The 22163-nt window shown below is 35.2% G+C and overlaps 1 protein-coding gene, 1 long non-coding RNA gene and 1 pseudogene across 2 annotated transcripts; 1 reads left to right on the top strand and 2 right to left on the bottom strand.

Moving 5' to 3' along the window:
* Positions 1 to 70: 70 nt before the first annotated feature.
* On the top strand, positions 71 to 12967 carry LOC120215613. The gene is made up of 3 exons (XR_005524974.1): positions 71 to 82; positions 5476 to 5481; positions 12831 to 12967. It is a non-coding gene; the product is annotated as an uncharacterized LOC120215613 (long non-coding RNA).
* LOC120215612 lies at positions 12850 to 16960 on the bottom strand (annotated as a pseudogene).
* Positions 16961 to 17643: 683 nt separating this feature from the next.
* Positions 17644 to 21435, bottom strand: LOC120215611 (GATA transcription factor 25-like). The gene is made up of 7 exons (XM_039213251.1): positions 21028 to 21435; positions 20705 to 20788; positions 20486 to 20619; positions 18877 to 18981; positions 18588 to 18693; positions 18002 to 18087; positions 17644 to 17885 (listed from the first exon to the last, which is right to left on the bottom strand). Exons 1-7 carry the CDS (start codon positions 21289 to 21291, stop codon positions 17870 to 17872), a joined length of 795 nt encoding a protein of 264 aa, XP_039069182.1. The 5' UTR covers positions 21292 to 21435; the 3' UTR covers positions 17644 to 17869.
* Positions 21436 to 22163: the final 728 nt, after the last annotated feature.

Below are 22163 nucleotides of genomic sequence, written 5' to 3'. Positions count from 1 at the left end.
CCTAACCATTTCCAAGAAAGGTAACACCTTTTCATTTGAATCCACACATATATATATATATTTATATATATTTATGTTTTGAGTTGACATACTAAAGAAGCAGATTTCAATCTTTATTGATTTTATTTCTCAATTTAACTAGTCATTTTTAATTGCTAAATTACTTTGGTTGGTTGGAAAGGACAATTCACATAGGAAATGACATTTCACATATGAAAGGATCAACAAATAGTTATCTTCGTCCTCAATTCTTAAGGAAGTTGAAGGCATTATGGATGCTTAGGATAAGGCCCCATTAACTTTATGTTATGACTTCACAACCTTTTGCAGGTTCAAAGAAAAAAATCTTTATTTTTATCCCGTCCACAAGCCTTGATGTAACGTGATAAGACTTGTAATTTTTTTTGTGACGAATGGTGAATTTCGATCAAGAAATCGAAAAGGTATGTGTATTTATACATTGAGATTATACTACTATTTCGGTTTTATTAAATTATCACCGTTCAACAGAAAGTTAGTTTTGTTTCGAGATTTAATTTATTAAATTCTAGTCGTTCAACAGAAATTGGTTCTGTTTTGGGTTTTAATCCCGTTGTCCAACAGAAGTTGGTTTTGTTTTGAATTTTAGTTTTAAATCCCGACTTTTAACGGATTCAATAAAATAGTGTTGATTGTACATTTCTGTTTTGGGTTTTAGTTTTACTAAATTCATGTCGTTTAACAGAAATTACTCAGTTGTTGGATTTTAGTTTTGACTAAAATTCGTTGTGATAAATAAGGTATTGAACGAAATTATGATATGTCTGTGAACAAAAATAGGCCTATAATTCGGTTTCAAGATTTTAATCTTATTGTTCAACAAATTTATTGATTTAGTACATTTCTGTTTGGGTTTAGTTTTACTAAATTCATGTCGTTTAACAGAATTACTCAGTTGTGGATTTAGTTTTGACTAAAATTCGTTGTGATAAATAAGGTATTGAACGAAATTATGATATGTCTGTGAACAAAAATAGGCCTATAATTCGGTTTCAAGATTTTAATCTTATTGTTCAACAAAATTTATTTGATTTACTATTGATAACATAAATCGTTTGGAGGTAACAACATTGTTACAAAAAAAATTTAGAATTTTAATTTCTAATTAAATTTTATTGTTTAATAGAAACAAATGATAAAATAAATTGAATTAACTTTCAATTTATTGTTGGAATATTTACAAATTCTGGTTACGTGTTTGAAACGAAATAATGGTAACCCCTCTGATTCACCTAATTCGTGATTTGAAATATTGATTCCTATTCAGACTTTGAATAAAATTCAACGATGTCAGTGGTTGTGAGCCACAACGAGAAGCATGTGAAATTCATGGATAGAATTTCAAGACATAGTGACATAAGATGTTATATTTAATCATGCTGAATATGATCAAATATAGGATGATCCTCCTATTCATAGAGAGGATGAGATAGACATTATTGTCATTAAAGTTTGAAAGCATTATAAGTTTTTATGTCGGAATTATATCTTGAATAGATTGTCATTACACCATATGAAGTGTATAATATCCATAAGATTGCTAAAGAATTATGAATGACGTTTGGTCATGTTTTGAGTTGTCACATAACATGTGGTGGAAGCTATTTTATTAGCAAATTACCTTTAAATAAGGTAACTTACAAGAAAATAGGATAGACACCATATGAGTTATGGAAATGTAGAAAACTTTCCTACAACTACATCAAAGTGTGGGGGTGCCTTATATAAGTATAATGGTAAGTTTGAGACACATAATTTGTCGACATAATATCATTAAACAATTGATCTCAACTAGAGTTATCTATATTGATTTTGTACGATCAAAAGATAACATTGTGGATCCGCTAAACAATGAGTTGAATCGAGATCAAGTTGATAAACATCGAAAGGAATGTGATTAAAACCCATTAATATTTAAGGCGCTATGTGAAGGAGAACTCAACCTAGTTGACTGGAGATCCCAAGATCTAGGTTCAATGGGACAACCTACTTGCATAGACCTTGTGAGGTCACTGTAGGGGTCCTTATCCCAAGTTCATTCCTATTATGAAAATAATGACTAAAATGTGGATGAGGTTAAGCAATGCTTTTAATAACCAATATGTGTTTCGTTTAACCGAACAACATAAGTCACCTATGTAAGAGTGAAGTGGATCCGCTTCAAAGAGACTATTGGGGCATAGTTCTCTAAACTCTTGCAGAATCAGGAGATGTCCACAGCTATATGTACATAACCATGAGAACCAAATTCTTGTCAGTGAGATATTTTTGTGAGGTATGACATCGCTTACACCAACAACATAATAGTTCAATGGCATTACGTCTGCTAGACAACCAGTAAGGTAAACATATTTTCGCAAGGGAAGGTTCGAAGGAGGATGCCTACCTATCCTATGCAAATATCAAACGTAAAATCTATCACCATATTGAGTCAATGTTTGAAATCATCAATTTCATTCATGTAGGGGATTATTGGAAAAATAATAGTTTAATTGAATAAAATTGATGCTATTTATAATAATTCATTTCACTTGGTGAATAGACTTATTATAATAAGTCATGTCACTTGGTGAATGGACTTATTTTTTAGTTTAAAGTTGCATCCATTCAATCATACCTATTCAACAATTCTCTTCATGAAAGTGTTGAAGAATCGGGCAAAGATAACGAAAGAACACAAGAATTTTAACGAGGTTCAATAATGTGCTTACGTCCTCGGTGCCTAGGCGGCGCTAGAAGTTTTATTCAATGTTTCAAAGGTTTAGGTTACATCTCTATTTATAATAAAAAAAACCTGGTACATAATTACATAATTAACTTTGTACCGTCCTCTTTACCAGTATATTTATGAGCCATACCTTACAAATCTCCACCTTGGAGAATATCCTACCCCTTAGGAAACATTCAATGTGGGTTGGGTTACCTTACTTCTTTAAAAACTCGAAACATTCAACAAGTCCAAGCAATGCTTGAACTTGTCTGTCGTAACTAGCTTGGTGAACATATCAGCGGCATTCTCATCAGTATGTACCTTCTAAAACAAAACCTCTCCAGATGCAACCAAATCTCTGATCTTGTGAAAACGTACATCAATATGTTTAGTTCTAGCACGATATACCTGATTCTTAGCCAAGTGAATAGCACTTTGATTGTCGCAAAACAACTGAACTCGACCTTGCTGAATACCCAACTTTTTCACTAATCCAGTAAGCCATAAAGCTTCTTTTGTAGCTTCAGCCACTGGCATGTATTCAGCTTCAGTTGTAGATAGTGCCACAACAGATTAAACAGTAGACTTCCAACAAAAAGGCCATCCGCCAAGAGTAAACACATACCCTGTCGTAGATCTTCTATTATCCAAGTCACCAACATAGTCTGAATCCATATATCCTACAACCAAAGGATTATCTCGCTGACTACCAAAAACAATTCCATGTCCCATAGTACCCTTTAAGTACCGAAAAATCCACTTGACTGCTTCCCAATGTTGCTTACTAGGTTTAGACATGTACTTACAAACTTGACTAACAACATGAGCTAAATTAGGACGAGTACATACCATTGCATACATCAAGCAGCCAACAACATTAAAATACAGAACCTTTTCCATATCTTCAGCTTCCTTATCTGTCTTCGGGAACTGTTCTAATGAGAGCTTAAAGTGATTCGCCAATGGAGTGCTAACTGGTTTTGCGCTGCTCATCGCAAACCTTTCTAGCATTTTCTCAACATAACCCTATTGAGATATCCACAGTTTCCTTGAGTCTCTGTCCCTGCAAATTTCCATTCCAAGAATTTTCTTTACAGCACCTAAATCTTTCATATCAAATTCCTGACTCGATAAGGTTTTCAAACCAATAACATCATCCATGTTCTTCACATCAATCAATATATCATCAACATCCAATAACAGAAAAATAAAAGAACCATCATCAAGGCTCTTAACATAGACACAACAATCATACTCACATTGGTTGTAGCCAATCTTTATCATATAGGAGTCAAACCGTTTATACCACTGTCTCGGAGAATGTTTCAACCCGTACAAAGATTTCTTCAATCTGCAAATTAAATGCTCATTTCCAAGTTGAGTGAAACCTTCAGGCTGCCGCTTGTAGATCTGTTCCTCTAAATCACCATGTAAAAAAGCAGTTTTAACATCCATCTGCTCTAAATGCAAATCCCAACTAGCCACCAATGCAAGTACTGCTTGGATTGAAGTGTGCCTGACCATAGGAGAAAAGATTTCATCATAATCAACTCATTTCTTCTGTGAAAAACCCTTTGCTACCAAGCGAGCCTTGAACTTCTCCCCCTTTTTTTTTGTTACTGTTGGTTTCTTCTTATACACCCATTTGCAACCAATCGGCTTCTTACCCTCAAGAAGGGGAACTAACTCCCATGTACGATTGTGATTCAAAGACTCCCTCTCCTCAACCATGGCAACCATCCACTTGTCGTTTTCCTGACTAGTAATGGCATCATGAAAAGTAACCGGATCATCACTGCTAACAGTAAGTGCGAAAGAGACCAAGTCTTCAAAACCCAATATGCTCGGGGGCTTTATATTCGTCTGTCTCACCCTGTCTCTGGAGAGACTATAATCCTACAAATCATCCGTAACGGAACCACCAGAAGTCGGTTGAGAAGTTTCTGGTTTCTCAACTAGAAACTGCTCGAAATACACCACTGTCGTATCTTTCTTCTGCTGCAACATGGATTTGTCATCAAAAACAACATCTTTACTGGTCAGAATTTTCTTCGTAACTGGATCACAGAACTTGAATCCTTTGACACCTTTCTTGTAACCCAAAAAAATGCACTCCTTCGATTTTGCATCAAGTTTGGATCTCTCATCAGTAGGTACATGCACATAAGCATGACAACCAAAAATTCGTAAGTTATCAAAACTAACATCATGATCAGTCCATACCTCTTCTGCAACTTTCCCAGCCAATGATTCCCTTGCCGATCTATTGATAAGATAACACGCCATGTTAACAGCCTCGGCTCAGAAGTGTTTGGGAAGCCCCGCATTCAACCGCAAACATCTGGCTCTTTCATTCAACGACCTGTTCATCTGTTCCGTAATACCATTCTGTTGTGGTGTCTTGCGCACTGTAAAATGTCTCTTAATCCCGTGCTCCTTACAGAAGTGTAAGAACTATGAATCTGTGTACTCCGTACCATTTTCAAACCGCAAACACTTGATGTTTCATCCTGTTTGGTTTTCTACCTTAGCTCTCCACAGCTTGAACTTCTAAAAAACGTCTGACTTCTATTTCAAAAAACACCCAAACTTTCCGTGAAAAATTGTCAATAAGAATAATATAATACCTAAATCCACCCAGAGACGATGTCGTGGAAGGCCCCCATACATCAGAGTGCACATAATCAAGAATCCCTTGAGTTGTGTGCTTCGCAATATTGAAACAGACTTTAGTCTGTTTACCAATAACACAATACATGCAAAAATCGAGCTTACAACTTTTGACACCATGCAACAAATTTCTTTTGTGTAATTCTTTCATACCATGTTCACTAAGATGAGCAAGACGCATATGCCACAGTTTTGTAGTATCATCACAGAACTCAACAGAATGAACTCCACCTACAACGGTACTCCCTAACAATCTGTAAATATTCCCTGCCGTCGTCTTTCCTTTCATCACAGTCAAAGCTCCTTTAACAATCCAAATGGTCTCCCTATCCTCATCAGCCTTAGGGATAAAACCATTCTTGTGCAAAGTGCCCAAAGAAATCAAATTCTTCTTCAAATCTGGGACATGTCGAACACCACTCAACGTCCGAACAGAGCCATCATACATCTTAATTATAACATCACCAATACCAACAATATTGAACATCGATCATCACCCAAATAAACAGAACCAGAATTAACCAACCTGTATGTCGAAAACCATTCCCTATTTGGCGTGATGTGATAAGAACATCCAGAATCAAGAATCCACGCATCCGTCAATTGAGTCTTTGAAATAGAAAGCTGTTGGGATTTTCGGAAGCTCGAATCGACAACCGGAATGGTTTGCAAAGAGGGGTCGAAACGGTTTTGTGTTTAGGGAGTAAGGAGATTGAAAGATAGAGAATTGCACAACGATTTATAGTGGTTCGACTTTCTCAACTAAAGTCTACGTCCACTACCTTAGCTCCTCACCAAGGATTTTCCAACAAATTCATTAATTTGTTCTTTCTTTTGAGGACAAAGAGTAACCTTACAAACTCCCTAGTTTTTTTTGTTAAACTAGAACTTTTCCCCTTTACAAAAGGATAAAAGAAGTAAACAAATAAACCTCTCAAAGGTAGGTGTTTACAAGATTGAGCTCACAAGAACAAAACATTTACAAGAGAAAGATGAAATAAAAATGAAAAACTATTCTCTTGTGTTTGATTGCTTGGATAGTTGTTCTCTTGCTTCTTCAAGTGTCCTTAGCTTGTATTTATAGCTTAGAATGTGTTTGATGTTGTATATAGCCATTGAGGATGTTTTAGAGCCGTTTGGGGATGATTTTTCTACTCAAAAAGGTTGCCCATAATATGGTGCATCGGTGCACTATCATGGTGCATCGATACCCCTTTATTAAATTCAAATAAACTAGTTGTTACTAGCCGTTGTAGCCTTCGTGCATGGATGCACAGCAGGATGCATCGATGCACAGCAGGATGCATCGATGCACAACCTTGATGCATCGATGCACAGAAGGATGCATCGATGCACAGAAGGATGCATCGATGCACAGAAGGATGCATCAATGCACTAATTGCATTCGGTGTTTGAGTGCATGGATGCACTGTATGGTGCATCGATGCACTAGTGCAAGTGCATGGATGCACTGTAGGGATGTATGGATGCACTGCAAGGGTGTATGGATGCACTTTGACACCCTTTAGCATTTTTGCTCAAATCCGAATTTAATGGACTTTGAATTATTTTTGAAACCTTTTAAAGCTTTGAATAAATTCAATTAAGTCCAAAAACATTTTCTAAATTCAATTCAAGTCCAAAAACCATTTTGCCTTAAATTGTTATATCAAAACATAGTTCAACAATCTCCCCCTTTTTGATATAACAAAACATTTGAAAAATTGTTTTTGGCAAAACTCCCCCTTAATAAATTGTTTAATGAAAAAGATATCAATTGTTAACAATTGTTGGAAAATATATGAAAATGTTAAGCTCCCCCTTTTTTATTTAGAAATTGAATTTTTCAAACCAAACTTCTCCCCCTTTTCTTAAAATCAAAAATAATTCGATCTTTGAAGTTCAAAATAACTTTAGAGAGTAAGTGGTAAATTTGGCATTTAAAAATCATTTGAAAAATCAAAGCTCCCCCTCAATAAATGCATTCCAATCAAAATTTAGCTTTAAGAATTTGACACTTAAAAAGAAATTGAATTTCTACAAAGAATAAAAAATGTGTTAGTAGCACATGAAATTTAATATATCCAATACTAAAATACTTTATGCAATACCAATTGTTGAAATTTGATATCAATACCATTTGTTAAAATTAAGTGTATATGCATAAAGTTTTCCAAAAATGTTATGCATTTTGAAAATTTTGATATCAATTGTTAGAGAAATATCATTTTCATTTAAACCACATGCATAAACATTCATATTTAGGTCAAAAATTTAAAATTTGTAAAATCAAAGTATTTGAAAATTTGATATTAATTGTTAGAGAGATATCATTTGCATTAAAACCAATTTTGACCAAAATTTTATTATGATGAACTAAAAAATCTTAAAAATTAATATAACTTTAAAATGTTCATCATAATCATCTTTTCAACATACATGAGATTAAAACGATGATGCATAATCATTTAAAACCAAAACTCATGCATGCTTAAAATCAAATGAGCAACCAAATAACCAAAATTAAATCATTAAGCTTAGAGGTTACCCATTCCTTTTTCATGTGTGGCTAGAGCATCTTGAATATTATCACTTTCATCACCATTGCTCTCACACACCTACAAGAGACATTTATTTTGATTTTCGTATCCAAATTGCTTTGGATCCTTTAACGTTAGTTTCAATGCCTCTTGTTCCTTTCGGAATCCATACTTGTCTAATTTTAAAACGTTTTCCTTTCTTCAAAGGACAAGTATGTTCCTTGTGACCATGATAATGACAATATGAGCATATTGTCATTATTGAACTAAATGAATTATTTAAAATGATTTCTTTTTCTTTTGTTAAGTATTCAAGCTTAACTTTTAAATCAAAATTTTCTTTTTCAAAACTTTCAATTTTTATTTTTGAAAGCTCTAAATCCTTTTTCAAAATTTCATTTTGGCTTTCAAAATCTATTTTTGTTTTCAAAAGAAAATCATTTTCGATTTTAAATTTTGAAATCATTTTCTTATATTTGGAGTTCATGGGTCTCAAACTCCGAATATAACCTATTAAAAGCATCTTGTAACTCATCAAACGTATAAATTAATTCAATGCTCGAGCTTATTCCAAGCTCCTTGCACTTGAACATGAAGAAACTCCTTCATAGATTTTAGGACCAAATGCACACAACACTATGTGCATGGCCTTGGTATTAAGTTGAGCTTTCTTCCGTTCTTTGTCACTCCGCTTTTTCTCATTCTTCTTTGGAGAAGATTATCCGTTCTCGATTATCTCCCATGCATCAAGATCATTGGATTGGATGAATACCTTCATTAATTTCTTCCAATGACGATAGTTGACTCCATTGAAGTATGGAGGCTTGTCCGTTGGTAGGGAGTCTTCCAAGTGGAACGAGCCGGAGGTGGAAACCATCTTCTCGGTTGTGTCAGGAATTAGTAGATATTCTTCGAGGATCGTCTCAAGGTGGTTAAACCTTCTTAACGAGTTAGGCTTTGATACCAATTGTTTAGATTTTCGGAAGCTCGAATCGACAATCGGAATGGTTTGCAAAGAGGGGTCGGAACGGTTTTGTGTTTAGGGAGTAAGGAGATTGAAAGATAGAGAATTGCACAACGATTTATAGTGGTTCGACTTTCTCAACCAAAGACTACGTCCACTACCTTAGCTCCTCACCAAGGATTTTCCAACAAATTCAATAATTTGTTCTTTCTTTTGAGGACAAAGAGTAACCTTACAAACTCCCTAGTTTTTTTAGGGTTAAACTATAACCTTTCCCTAGCTTTTACACGGATTAGCTAGAACCTTTCCCCTTTACAAAAGGATAAAAGAAGTAAACAAATAAACCTCTCAAAGGTAGGTGTTTACAAGATTGAGCTCACAAGAACAAAATATTTACAAGAGAAAGATGAAATAAGAATGAAAAACTCTTCTCTTGTGTTTGATTGCTTAGATAGTTGTTCTCTTGCTTCTTCAAGTGTCCTTAGCTTGTATTTATAGCTTGGAATGTGTTTGATGTTGTATATAGCCGTTGAGGATGTTTTGGAGCCGTTTGGGGATGATTTTTCTACTCAAAAAGGCTTCCCATAACATGGTGCATCGGTGCACTATCATGGTGCATCGATACCCCTTCATTAAATTCAAATAAACTAGCCGTTACTAGCCGTTGTAGCCTTCGTGCATGGATGCACACCAGGATGCATCGATGTACAGCAGGATGCATCGATGCACAGTAGGATGCATCGATTCACTAATTGCATTCGGTGTTTGAGTGCATGGATGCACTGCATGGTGCGTCGATGCACTAGTGCAGGTGCATGGATGCACTGCAGGGATGCATGGATGCAGTGCAGGGGTGCATGGATGCACTTTGACACCCTTTAGCAATTTGGCTCAAATCTGAATTTAATGGAGTTTGAATTATTTTTTAAACCTTTTAAAACTTTAAATAAATTCAATTAAGTCCAAAAACATTTTGTAAAGTCAATTTAAGTCTAAAAACCATTTTGCCTTAAATTGTTATATCAAAACATAGTCAACAAAAGCTTATCACCCTCACTGCAATCAGAATTGTCATCCTCAACCACGTTCATAGACTTGGATGAAACATCACAGTTCTCATCAGTCTGCTTTTTCAACTTCGGACAGTCTCGTTTCATATGTCACGCCTCCTTGCACTTGTAACAGTGAATTGTCTTCTTATCCCTAGATTTGGATATGGAGTTCCGCTTGCCTGTCTTCTCTGGCTTCCGTCCACGGTCTCGATTACCCTTGACATATAAGCTATCGGCTTGAGAGTTTTCCCCTGTATTCTGCTTCCGCTGGTTGTGAGCCAACAAGGCTGCAGTAATCTCCTCAACATTGATAGTCTCTTTCCCATATGTAAGAGTAGTCACCATGTGTTCGTAAGAGGGAGGCAACGAACACAACATAATCATCGCTCTGTCTTCATCCTCAATTTTCACATCAAGCCGAGCCAAATCAGAAACGATTTGAATGAAGACATTCACGTATTGCGCCAAATAATGATCATCCTACATCTTCAGCCCATACAACCGCTGCTTTAGATACAATTTTGTCGTTAAGGATTTGGACATAAACTGACTTTCCAACTTCCTCCAAATTTTGTCTGGAGACGACAAATGCATGACATGATACATAACCTCGTCCGCTAAGCATAATCGTATGGTTCCTGCCGCTCGCTGTTGCAATTCTTCTCAATCGTCCTCCTCCATCGACGTTGGCTTTGTAGGTCGTAGAGCCTTCAGGATCCCCTGCCGCTCACTGTTGCAATTCTTCCCAATCGTCCTCCTCCATCGACGCCGGCTTTGTAGGTCGTAAAGCCTTTAGGATCCCCTACTGCGCCAACAGATCCTTCACCCTCGTTTGCCATAATCCGAAGTTACCCTAACCATCGAATTTCACAACTTTGAATTTTGCTCCTGACATCTGATACCAATTGTTGAAGAATCGGGCAAAGATAACAAAAGAACACAAGAATTTTAACGAGGTTCGGCAATGTGCTTACGTCTTCGGTGCCTAGGCGGCGCTAGAAGTTTTATTCAATGTCTCATAGGTTTAGGTTACATCTCTATTTATAATAAAAAACCTGGTACATAATTACATATCCTTTCACGAAAAATTTAAGCCCTTTCATCTAAAGGATAAGTCTTTTCATCGAAAGGACTTAACCCTTCAATCCATTTCCTCTCCTTATATATAGGTTACTTGAGGCACAATTCTAAGACACAACACAACATAAGTTACAAGACACATTCACTGTGTTGAAGTAGAAAACACTTAGAAATTTCCTTCTAAATTCGTTCTTTCCGGTGATAGAGAAAGACAAGAATGTGTTCGACTGATCACTACGGTTGTGCTTACTATTGTGATCTTTTTTTGTTGTATCATGGGAGAATGACATCCAACGTTACTCAAAGAACCTAGGAGATGACGAATCTATCTTGAGGAAACTATTCATACATGCTTCAACAAAAATCCTTCTTCGATTTATCTTACTCTACTCATCATATTCAGTGTCTACATACGAGTAAACAAATCACATTTCTCTATTTTAATTCTTTATTTTTTTTGCTTCGATTATATAATAATATTTATTTATTATTATTATTTTTTATCTCGGATTATCAAGCATGCAGACCAGGTTCGATACTTTTAAGCAGAAGTTTGTTTCAGCTTCTATAGTGTTAGCACCGAATTGAGATCATTTTTTTAAAATCATGTGCGATGCAAGTGATCACAATATAAGATTCGTTCTTGAGTAAAGAATTGAAAAGGAACCTTCGTCATTTACTGTCTATCGTTTTTGCTATAGAAAAGTTTAAATCGTGTTTATTTGGAACTGAAGTTATTATTTTCTTTGACCATGCGGTTCTTAAATACTTGATTGAGAAGAAAGATGAGAAATTAAGGTTAAATTAGATTAATTTTGTTCTTGCAAGAATTTAATCTCAAAATTAAAAAGAAGGGACGTGGGAGCAGACCACTTAAGTTGAATGCCACTCTCAAACGTTGATACTGCCTTGAAGGATGATTTCTCAAACGACAATCTACTTTTGACATAAACTATCTACTCATGGTACGCATATATGGTGAATTATCTTGATTCAGTTATTATATCTTTTGAATTATCGCATTTTAGAAAAGAAAAATCAAATGAGATTCATAATATTATATTTGGGATGATCCTTGCCTACAAAAACATTATTCTAACCAAATAATCTAATAATGATTGTAGAGAATGAGATACAATCTATTCATTCATTTTGTCATTCTTACGCTTGTAGAGGGCATTTCATCCCTAAACGTACCACACATAAAGTGTTAGTGTTGATTTTTTTGGCCATATTTTTCGTGATATTTATCTATTTTGTAAAACATATGATAGATGTTAACAAGTGGGTAATTTAACCCGAAAGTAACTGATGCACTCCCATCAAACATGTGATAGATGTCGATATACGCATAATTTGTTCACGGCAATACATCTCTAAGATCTCTAAGGTTCAGTACTTGAAACAATATCGTTTTAAACATCAATAATCATAATTAAAAGCTCAATTGTATAAATGATACATGACCTAAAATTCAGTGATATCAGCTATAATTTACTGTTATTTTAAGGGTGGTAGTTGCAGCTAATTGTTGCACGCTTTGCCTATAATCAATGCATACATGTTATCATGATTCATGATTTCATCAGCAGCGTCATCATCATATTATATCATCAATATCAACATGTTTAAAAATAACACATTACAATGTTTTTTCCTTTATTATTGTTTGATCACATGCACATATTTTATGATACATTAATTGACAATCAAAAATCAATTTCGAGCTTCAAAAAATGAAATTTGATTACTTCAAGTCTCCATCTTTGAATAAGTTCAACTCAACTCCAGATGATGCAATGCGCATGTTTTGGCATTTCAATAAAATAAGATAGTTTCCCTCTAAAATTTTACGTGCAACAAATATAGGAACAGCAACCAGTTTGCGTACTTCTTTAGAACTGGCAAACCTTGCCTTAGTCCTTGTATTTCATTGTTTCCTTCTCAAAACCGATAGTCGGAAACTGTTTCGCATACTCCTCGACTTCTTTTCGGAGCTTAGCGATTTCAGATTGAAAGTTCGTATCTGATTCCAAGGTTGCTACAAAATCCTTCAACTTTGTTCCTGGATTAATAGTAGAAATATGTGGGCATACATTCCATTTTTACAACATATAAAAATATTGCCCTTTAGGTGATTGATGAAACAGAAAAGTATACCTTTCGTCTCGGCCTTGATTTTCAAGGCTAATTTGACAGCTGCATCGAAGAAGTCAGCTACCTTCTCGAAATCTTCCTCGACAAAACCCCTAGATGTGAGAGCTGGGGTTCCTGAAGCACACGAAACAACAATTTAAAATCCAAGGGACCTAGATAACCACCATAAGAAATATATGGCTTCATGATCAAAGGTGCCATACCCATGCGGATGCCACCGGGAACCATAGCAGACACATCCCCGGGAACAGTGTTTTTATTGGCTGCAATATGAACTGATTCCAATACCTTCTCAACTCTTGAGCCATCAATACCCTGTTGAACACCGTTTGAAAAATAATATAGACTCCAATTACCAACAATTACCAATTAAATAGTTTAAAAGTACTTGAAATTGGAAAACATGATAACAATCCATTTATGGATTCTGGTCAGTTAAAGGGTTGAAAAGTTCTAGACCTATAAACTAATTACTATCAGGTTATTCTATAGGAATTCTCATGACAACATAAAAGATATGATAATTTTTGGTAAATTGGTTAGAAAGGAACAAGAATTCAATAATTACATACCCTGTTTCGCAAATTGACCAAGACTAAATGGTTCTCAGTCCCACCAGATACTAGATCATAGCCGTTCTTTAGCAACCTCTTCAAAAACAGAACACATAGAATTGCAACCATCACAGTTAAATCACTCGAGAGTGTACATCATAAGGCCAAGGTTCACATAAACCAAGTACTAGTTGTGAACTTGCATCAATAGGAGCTGGGCCATTCAGTTTACCTGAGCAAATTTCGTGCAATTACTGAGAACTTGCTCTTGGTAAGCCTTGTACTCCGGTGTTCTGACCTATAAGCACATATGTCAAACTAAATAAATCTAATACTCCGGGCTAACTTGTATCAAAATACTGTATGGCCTCAACTTGGCATTGCATATTTCACTTGCATAAACACTTTTTTTTATCAAAGAATACCTGCTTCAATGCAACTGCTAAACCAGATATAGTGTGATTATGCGGACCACCTTGAAGTCCAGGAAAGACGGCTTGATTAATTTTGTCTTCCAAATCATACACGACCTGTATTGGATGGAACACGAGAAATTGAACAAATCATGTTTTCCTTCTCTTTTTACTCATTCAACTTAGAGTGAAAAAAAGAGAGATAATAAGCATACCAAAACTTAGATCATACTTACCTCTTTCCCTTGTTTGTTAATCTCTTTGACTCCCTTCCTGAAGAAAATCATAGCACCACGTGGACCACGAAGTGACTTGTGGGTTGTGGTTGTCACAACATCAGCGTATTCGAAAGGAGATGGAATAACACCTGCAGCAACCAACCCACTTATATGTGCCATGTCAGCCAACATAATTGCTTTCTGCTTGTCACAGACCTGTCCATAAAGCAGTAAGAGTTAGTTTCTCAACGAAGTCAAAATTTTCGTTGATATATGATAAAATCTACTGATATCAAGACAAGTAAAAGGTGTTACCTTGCGGATACGTGCATAGTCATAAAGGCGAGCATATGCACTGGCTCCAGCAACTAAAAGTTTTGGTCTAAAAAGCACAGCACTTTTCTCTAACTGCAAACATTTTTATTCATCTAAATCAGCTCCTTTAAAGATATCTTCAAGTTCCACCTAAATTTTCCAAGAAAATGCTTGCAAAGAGCTCGTGAGATTGATAAGATCTTTAGCTTATTCGTCACAGGTGAATTTGATTTAAGATGCATGCAAGTTCCATACATCTGAAAATTCAACCGCTCAATTGAAAATCTAACTATAAAGATATAAATTTCTCTTTTGCATGTCCCATTATGCTTAAAAGATACAACACGTAGCAAGTATTCCACACAAGTTCCAGCTGTGAATCTCGAAAGGATTGTGGAAAGTAAACGAAACATTGATCAAAACATGCATCCCTGGTTTTGTACATTATACAGTTACTCAAGTGTAGATACATAGAATAGAATGAAAGAGAAGATCTACCTGATCATAGTCAATGTAACCTGTACTATCATCCAATCTATATGGCATTGTCTCAAAGAATATGGACACAGCAGATATCTTCTTAGTGTCAGTCTGTATAACGCAAAGAAGAATTGAAAATTTGAATTTGAAACACGGTAGCACCATTTGAATAGCCTTAAAGTAATGTTACCTCCTGATACAATTAGAATTAACAAGAGAAGACAAAATGTAACCAAATTCAACAGAAAAACTCTTAGTTAATGGAAATGATAAGCCCTGATAACCATGTGAAGATGTCCACCATGGGGTAATCTAGTGCCATAATTCGTTCATACGGTTTCAACAATGCAGTATAAACTTGAAAGTTAGCAGGAGATCCAGAAAGTGACTGAACATTGACTGCAATAATGAAACAGATACAGGATAAGCTATATGCTGCCTAGAAAGTAAATATTCCGTTCATAGAATACTTCATATGCTCAAAATAAAGTGTATACAAACATTCACTAAATATGGAAGGCATATTGGAATTTTGATAACAACTCAACATGCAGGTCTCAAAATATTCATCTTAGCTTTTAATGGAGGCAAAAAAGAAGACATATGCATAATTCATTCACCTCCCCACTTTGCAGGATCCAACCCAAAAGCCTCTAGGGCACGCTTTTGACACAAGGACTCAGCCATGTCAATGTACCTGACCAAATAAGAATTAACAGCATTAGACACTGACCTTGGCCTACTAAGCTATGCTACTTGGACTTCATTGCGAGATTCCGGCATGGTTACTTAAACAAAAAGGAGGATGAATCTGAGCAACATAGCCATCAAGAATTTATACTAAAATATAAAATTGCAATATAACATATATAAAATACATCTTATTTTCTGATTCGACTCCCTGAAAATTACAATCAGTCTGAAATCAATTTATAAAGGAACCCATATATTTCTTTTTTACTAATTGATTTAAAATTTAAAATATAGAAAAGAAAAAATAGATTTGTCTTAACTCGTTTCCTCCATAGTATCTACCACCAGGATATCCTTCACTGTACTTATTGGTCATGACAGAGCCTACTGCTTGCATCACTGAGACGGATGTAAAATTCTCGGATGGTATAAGCTCTAGTCCCTATCACAAAAATAAAATGAAAACCAAATTGGATCTCTGAATCAATCAATCAATCAACACTTGAATAAAGTTGAAGAAAAGAAAAAATATTAAAAAATTAAAAACCAGAAATGAGAGGAAAAAAGGCTAAGAGATTTGAATTTTATCAAAATACCTTCCATTGCCTAGCTTTCTCGAGTTCGATTATGTTAGCAATTTCAGGATCGATTTCCTCAAGTGGAGCATTCAACTGATGTACCCACTACAAAGGCAATCGCAATCACAGCAAAAAGATGAAAGATCTAAACTCCAAAATCCAAACCATGTTTGAAAAACAATAATTTTTAAAAATGAGGCTTACGTTAGCACGAGCTTTCTCTTTCTCTGCGGCAGCTGTTGACTGAAGCAAATGAAAAAAAAAAGAGAAGGAAATTAAATAAAACATTAAAGAATCAATGAAAGAAGAGAAGAAAAAAAGTTTGAAATATCGGAACCATGCAACGGAGGGAGGTGCGAGTGAAGAGAGGTCTGATCGGAGACTTGAAGGAGGAAGAGAGCCTTCGAAAGCTCATAGCTGCCGCCATTGCTCGGCGTTTTCAGGCGTTCAACAAAAAGAAATGAGTGGATGGGAGTGGGTTGGTGGAGGACCGGAATTGTTTGTTTTTGTGAATTTTGGGTGATTAATTTACTCTATTAATAATATAAGTGCGGGCTGTCAGTGTCAGATTCATCCCAGTTTGTTCGGGCGGGGCGGGGCGGAACGGGTGCGGTGTAACGTCACTCGTTGAAACGCTAGTGTAAAATCATTTTTAAAGTGAAGGTGGTAGGTGTATTCCGTCCAAACGATGCCGTTTCAACTTGAATAAACCCACCCAGACCAAGGTTATCCATTAGAGAGAAGCCCAGCTCCCTGGGCCTATTTCAATAGTTGGTCCACCAAGTTATATACTAGAACAGAATTCTTGTACAAATTTGATACAACTTCACTTTTCTTTTCTTTTCTTTTTCTTTTTAAAATAAAGCAATTTTAATTTTTGAGGAACTTAAAATTCATTATTACATAAACGCTCTTCATTCAACTCATATTTGAAAATTTCAAACTCTCCAAAATTATGAAAAACCTATTTTTTTATTTAAATATACTCAAATTCCATCAGACATGTTATTTCTCGCTTAGTATGTTACCATTTGGAAAATGAGAATTGGTTTCAACAAATAGGAAACGAATGAAATATGGCCTATAAAATTTCCAAAGGCATACTGTTAACAATTTAAGCTCTTACATCCCGGAATAGGTCTTTCTTAAAAGAGGTAATCTCAGCATGCAAATGTACTAGACTCAATGAATAGGAGGCGAAAACCTCGTGTATATTGATAAAAAAAAGCAACTATGATATCTGTACATATAAGGAAGTCATTAATAATTTACCAATGAAGACCTAGTCAACACAATGGCCGTATTGGCACAGAATCAGTGCTCACCAATTAGAGCTGGGCATCAACCATTTGAGAAAGGAACTACATTGCTCTGTGTAGGGAGAGCAATTCTAGAATCTGAATTATTTACTTCACTTTCTCCCTATTTTACAAAAAAAAAAAAAAGGTAAACCCGTGTTTATGTCATCAAAGAATAATTGATAAATTAGAACAGCAAACCAAGAAGCTTGAAAACAAGTTTATTGTTGAGAAACACACCTGTTGAACTGGGATAAGGGAATCCTGCGCTTTCTTAGGAATGTCCGGCAAAGTTCCGTGTGGTGCAATTGTTTAAAACTCAAAATCTGTAGCTTGCAGAATGTTCAGCAGTGAGGGACTGCTTAAAAAATGACAGTGCACAAAAACTTAAAAAGGCAAGACTATATTGGAAAATTGTAAACAATGGGGGAGGGTTTAGTGGGAGGGAATGCATTTGTCCCTACCAGGCTACCACATTAGCAGACCTTTCCAAAACCCCATCCATGAATACTTTTTACCAGTCCCTCAACAATGAGAGAAGTTCTCATCCCTCTCCTGAGTGCGCAATACTTTTCTTGATGGAGAACTTGTCGTGTGCATGGAAATTTAACTTTTTAGTTAAAGCACTAGTAGCAATCATCCCAAAAGAGAATCATCAAGGAGCAGTTAAAAGTGATTTGCTCATCTAAATTTACCAAATACATGAAAAGAACCTTGATGGAAAACGTAGCAAAAGAATCAAGGGAAGCAATTTTTCTTAATTGTAAATAAAGAACATGGGTAAAATGAAGATACGCTAAGTGTCAATTACAGCAGACACACCAACCTTATTTGCCCAAAAAAGTCCACATGCATTGCATAGAGACCTTGGACCAGATGGACCACGTCGCATCATTGGGGTGGACTTTGAGCTAATGCCACAGTGCGTACATCTGGAAAAGTGTGAAAATGACATTATATTGACAGAAAATGTTAAAAATGATGCTACTAACCAATAAAGAAGATATATGAGAAATTTAGTGCAGTACATACAAAGTTTAAAAAATAAAACATATTATCAGATCTTCATAAAAATATGCAAAGAAAAATACTCTGGAAGATTGTACGAAACTCACATAGCATCTGCTGGGTTGTCATCATCCTGAGAAGAAGAGCTTTCACCTCCTTCAGACTTCTTGGAAGATTTGGCAGATGTAAATTGACCCTTATTACGATTCATCCTGGTGCACTCAGATAAATCAGAAACATGAACTTACCATACACAAGATATTTAAAAAAAAACTTTCAATAAGGATAAACCATCTCTAATGAGTTTCTAGACCTTTGACTCAGTTACAAAACATTTACATGCTAAATTTTAAGAATTCAATGTCATCAATGTCATATATGTTCTTTTTTCCAAATATGCAGTCAAATTGTTAATCATTATGTGAAATCCCCTAAAAGGGTAAAAGGTGTATCATCTCCCCTTTATCCACAAGACTACAAAGGTTCTATTGATGCGCCGAGACCAGCCAATTAAAACAGAAGCAAAATAGATTTCTATGCTATTGTTTGAATTCTTTAATATTTTTTTCCCTTCAGCAGATTCCTCACTGCACTTCATACATTTCTTGTACATTAGAAGTATGTCTAACTAATAAACAGTTTAAAAAGACAGAAGAAGTTAAACTTGACTGACTATAACAGTTTAAACATTATGTTTCCACTTTTAAGACATAGGTCCCCTAAATCACCAATATTTTTGGATATAATGAGCTATCAGTGAATTGAAATTGCATTACGATACACCATCCTCACTATAGGTGATTGAATTATAATATTGTTCATATAGATTCCCCAAATGAAAATATTCCAAAATTAATGGCTCCTGCTGATTAAATAAGGACCAGATGAACTTATAGTCGGTTTTAAAAGTGGCAAGAATAGAAAGGTCAGACCACTGCTTATTCGGTTATTCACTGTAGATAATTATACTCTACCAAAATTTGCTGTTTGCATTTGATAGTTTAATAGTAAGATAAAAAAAACGACCATACTGGAAGATTAAAATCAGTAATACCATATGGTGGAAAAAAATTATCCTTACACAATCTAGTATTCCAGGATATATTTTGTTTTGACACTGATTTGAGGACCTCTAACCACTACGTTACTCCCTAGATCTTTGAGAGTTTTCTAACAATTTTATAGTACATCAGACTGTAAACTAGAGGACTCCACAATATATCATTAAGGCAATTAGCAAATTATTGAAAGCTTGTCTACCGGGGCTATACCAGCATGCAGCTATACCTATTTATCACCCTTTAGAATTGGACAATAGTTTATTTTTATTGTTTTTTAGTGCTGAAAACTGTTATAAAGATCCTCAGTGTATAATAAAGAACATATGGCATTCAGAAAATATAGTGAAATAATCTAATGTTAATGATGTATTTATAATAACAAAAGAAGAGTGGCTAAAATGAAATAAAAAAATTATGATAATAATCATCCTTCGCTAATCCAGTATAGCCAATCTATTTCTCATAGTATAATAATCCATACCCTACATAAAGTCCTAATTCATAGTAATTCCTCAAACCTGAAAAGCCCAACAATTTAGTTCACAGTCTAAGTTTGTAAGCATCAATCACAAGAACAACAAACCGACTTTCATAGTTCAAAAATTCACAAGCATATCTAGCTAAAATAACTGCATGTAGGAAGGAAAATGCACACCTAAGAGCAACTTCTTGACGAACACCATATCTGACTTTTTTATCAAAGCATCGCTCTTTTCTCTTCTTACGAAACCTATCTAAAGAGGCTGCCCTATGAGGTTGATTAGATCCTCTCGGGAAGTCCAGAACACCCTAAACAGGAAAAAAAATTAATGGGTAAACTAAGAATTATAAAGAGAACTCAAATTTCTAAATTCAACATATTTAAGAGAATCACTCTTTGGTTCTGAGCAGGCATATCAACACCATGGGGACCTGAAGTCAGTTCACACCCACCAAGTTGTAACAGTACCGCATGGAACTGCAAAAATTCGACCACATAAAACTCTTTACGGTGTGAATTTCATTGGAGTTGCTATAGAAAAGCGAAAGAACAAAAGTATGATTTTGAAGTTGCGCTTTTGGTTCGATAACTTAAAATAAGAGGAAAGGAAATCACGTATCTCTACAATTTACGCCATCAACTTTTGGTTCTTCTAAAAAAACCCTAATTGGCCCAATTGACAAAAGCTGAATAAGAAAAGATACACTGTGATTAACCTTCGCAGGAGTAATAGCATCAAATACGTAGACCTGGCCACGAAACGAGAGAGTGAGTTGACTGGCACCGTCGACTTGTTGAACGGAGGCCAAGTCAGAGGCGGAAGTGCAGCAGATGTGATCGGCTGAGACGTCCTCGACTCCAACGCCTTCGTCGAGGGGATGCGCATCGTAAGAAACGATTTGGTGGTGGTCGGCGAGGTCGGAACCATCGTTGGCGGGGATCTGGCCAAGGATGTTCAGGGGATGAGATTGTCCGTACATTGAGGGAATCGAGGATGTTGAAGCATTACAGTGAAGCCCTAATTAAATAATGAGAAGTTAAAAAAAAGGGAGTGAAAATTGTGTGTGCGTTTTAGGTTTATGGAAGAATTTAAAGAGGAATATATGTCCCGAGAAAGAGAGAAGTGTGAGTTTGAGCCAAGGACTGTACTCTCTTTTCTTTTCACTTTCTTTTATCGGTCCGAATGAAAGAGAAAAGGCCTCTGCCCATACCACTTCCCATTTCCAATTTGAGTTTGGGCCTCTAGTGTATTTCGAGTAAATACAACTTTCAATTATGGGGAATAAACTTTGATTTGATTTAAAAAATTGGTATTTTTTATTTATTTTAAGGTCCATTTATTTTATTGAAATATTTTTTAAAATATTTTTTATATAAAATAAATTATATTTTTTAAAATGTTTTACGATGTCTGAAAGAGGTTGTGCAATAATTTTTCATTAGTTGTGAAGTGTGCGTTTTAGGTTTATGGAAGAATTTAAAGAGGAAATATGTCCCGAGAAAGAGAGAGTGTGAGTTTGAGCCAAGGACTGTACTCTCTTTTCTTTTCACTTTCTTTTATCGGTCCGAATGAAAGAGAAAAGGCCTCTGCCCATACCACTTCCCATTTCCAATTTGAGTTTGGGCCTCTAGTGTTTCGAGTAAATACAACTTTCAATTATGGGGATAAACTTTGATTTGATTTAAAAATTGGTTTTATTTATTTTAAGGTCCATTATTTATTTGAAATATTTTTAAAATATTTTTTATATAAAATAAATTATATTTTTTAAAATGTTTTACGATGTCTGAAAGAGGTTGTGCAATAATTTTTCATTAGTTGTGAATTTTTTAAGAATTATATTTATAAATA

The sequence above is a fragment of the Hibiscus syriacus genome, unplaced genomic scaffold (assembly GCF_006381635.1).
Source record: "Hibiscus syriacus cultivar Baekdansim isolate YM2019G1 unplaced genomic scaffold, ASM638163v2 tig00110126_pilon, whole genome shotgun sequence".
Classification (NCBI taxonomy): Eukaryota; Viridiplantae; Streptophyta; class Magnoliopsida; order Malvales; family Malvaceae; genus Hibiscus; species Hibiscus syriacus.
This window is presented reverse-complemented; position numbering and strand designations above follow the sequence as displayed.

What these genes read in the sequence shown, in the direction of transcription:
- LOC120215611 (XM_039213251.1), bottom strand. Translation starts at nt 21,291, where the DNA reads ATGTACGGACAATCTCATCCCCTGAACATCCTTGGCCAGATCCCCGCC. An exon ending in ATGCTATTACTCCTGCGAAG is followed by an intron (nt 20,789 to 21,027) that starts GTTAATCACAGT and finishes GAATTTTTGCAG; the next exon opens with TTCCATGCGGTACTGTTACA. An exon ending in CGTCAAGAAGTTGCTCTTAG is followed by an intron (nt 18,982 to 20,485) that starts GTGTGCATTTTC and finishes TGAGTGCACCAG; the next exon opens with GATGAATCGTAATAAGGGTC.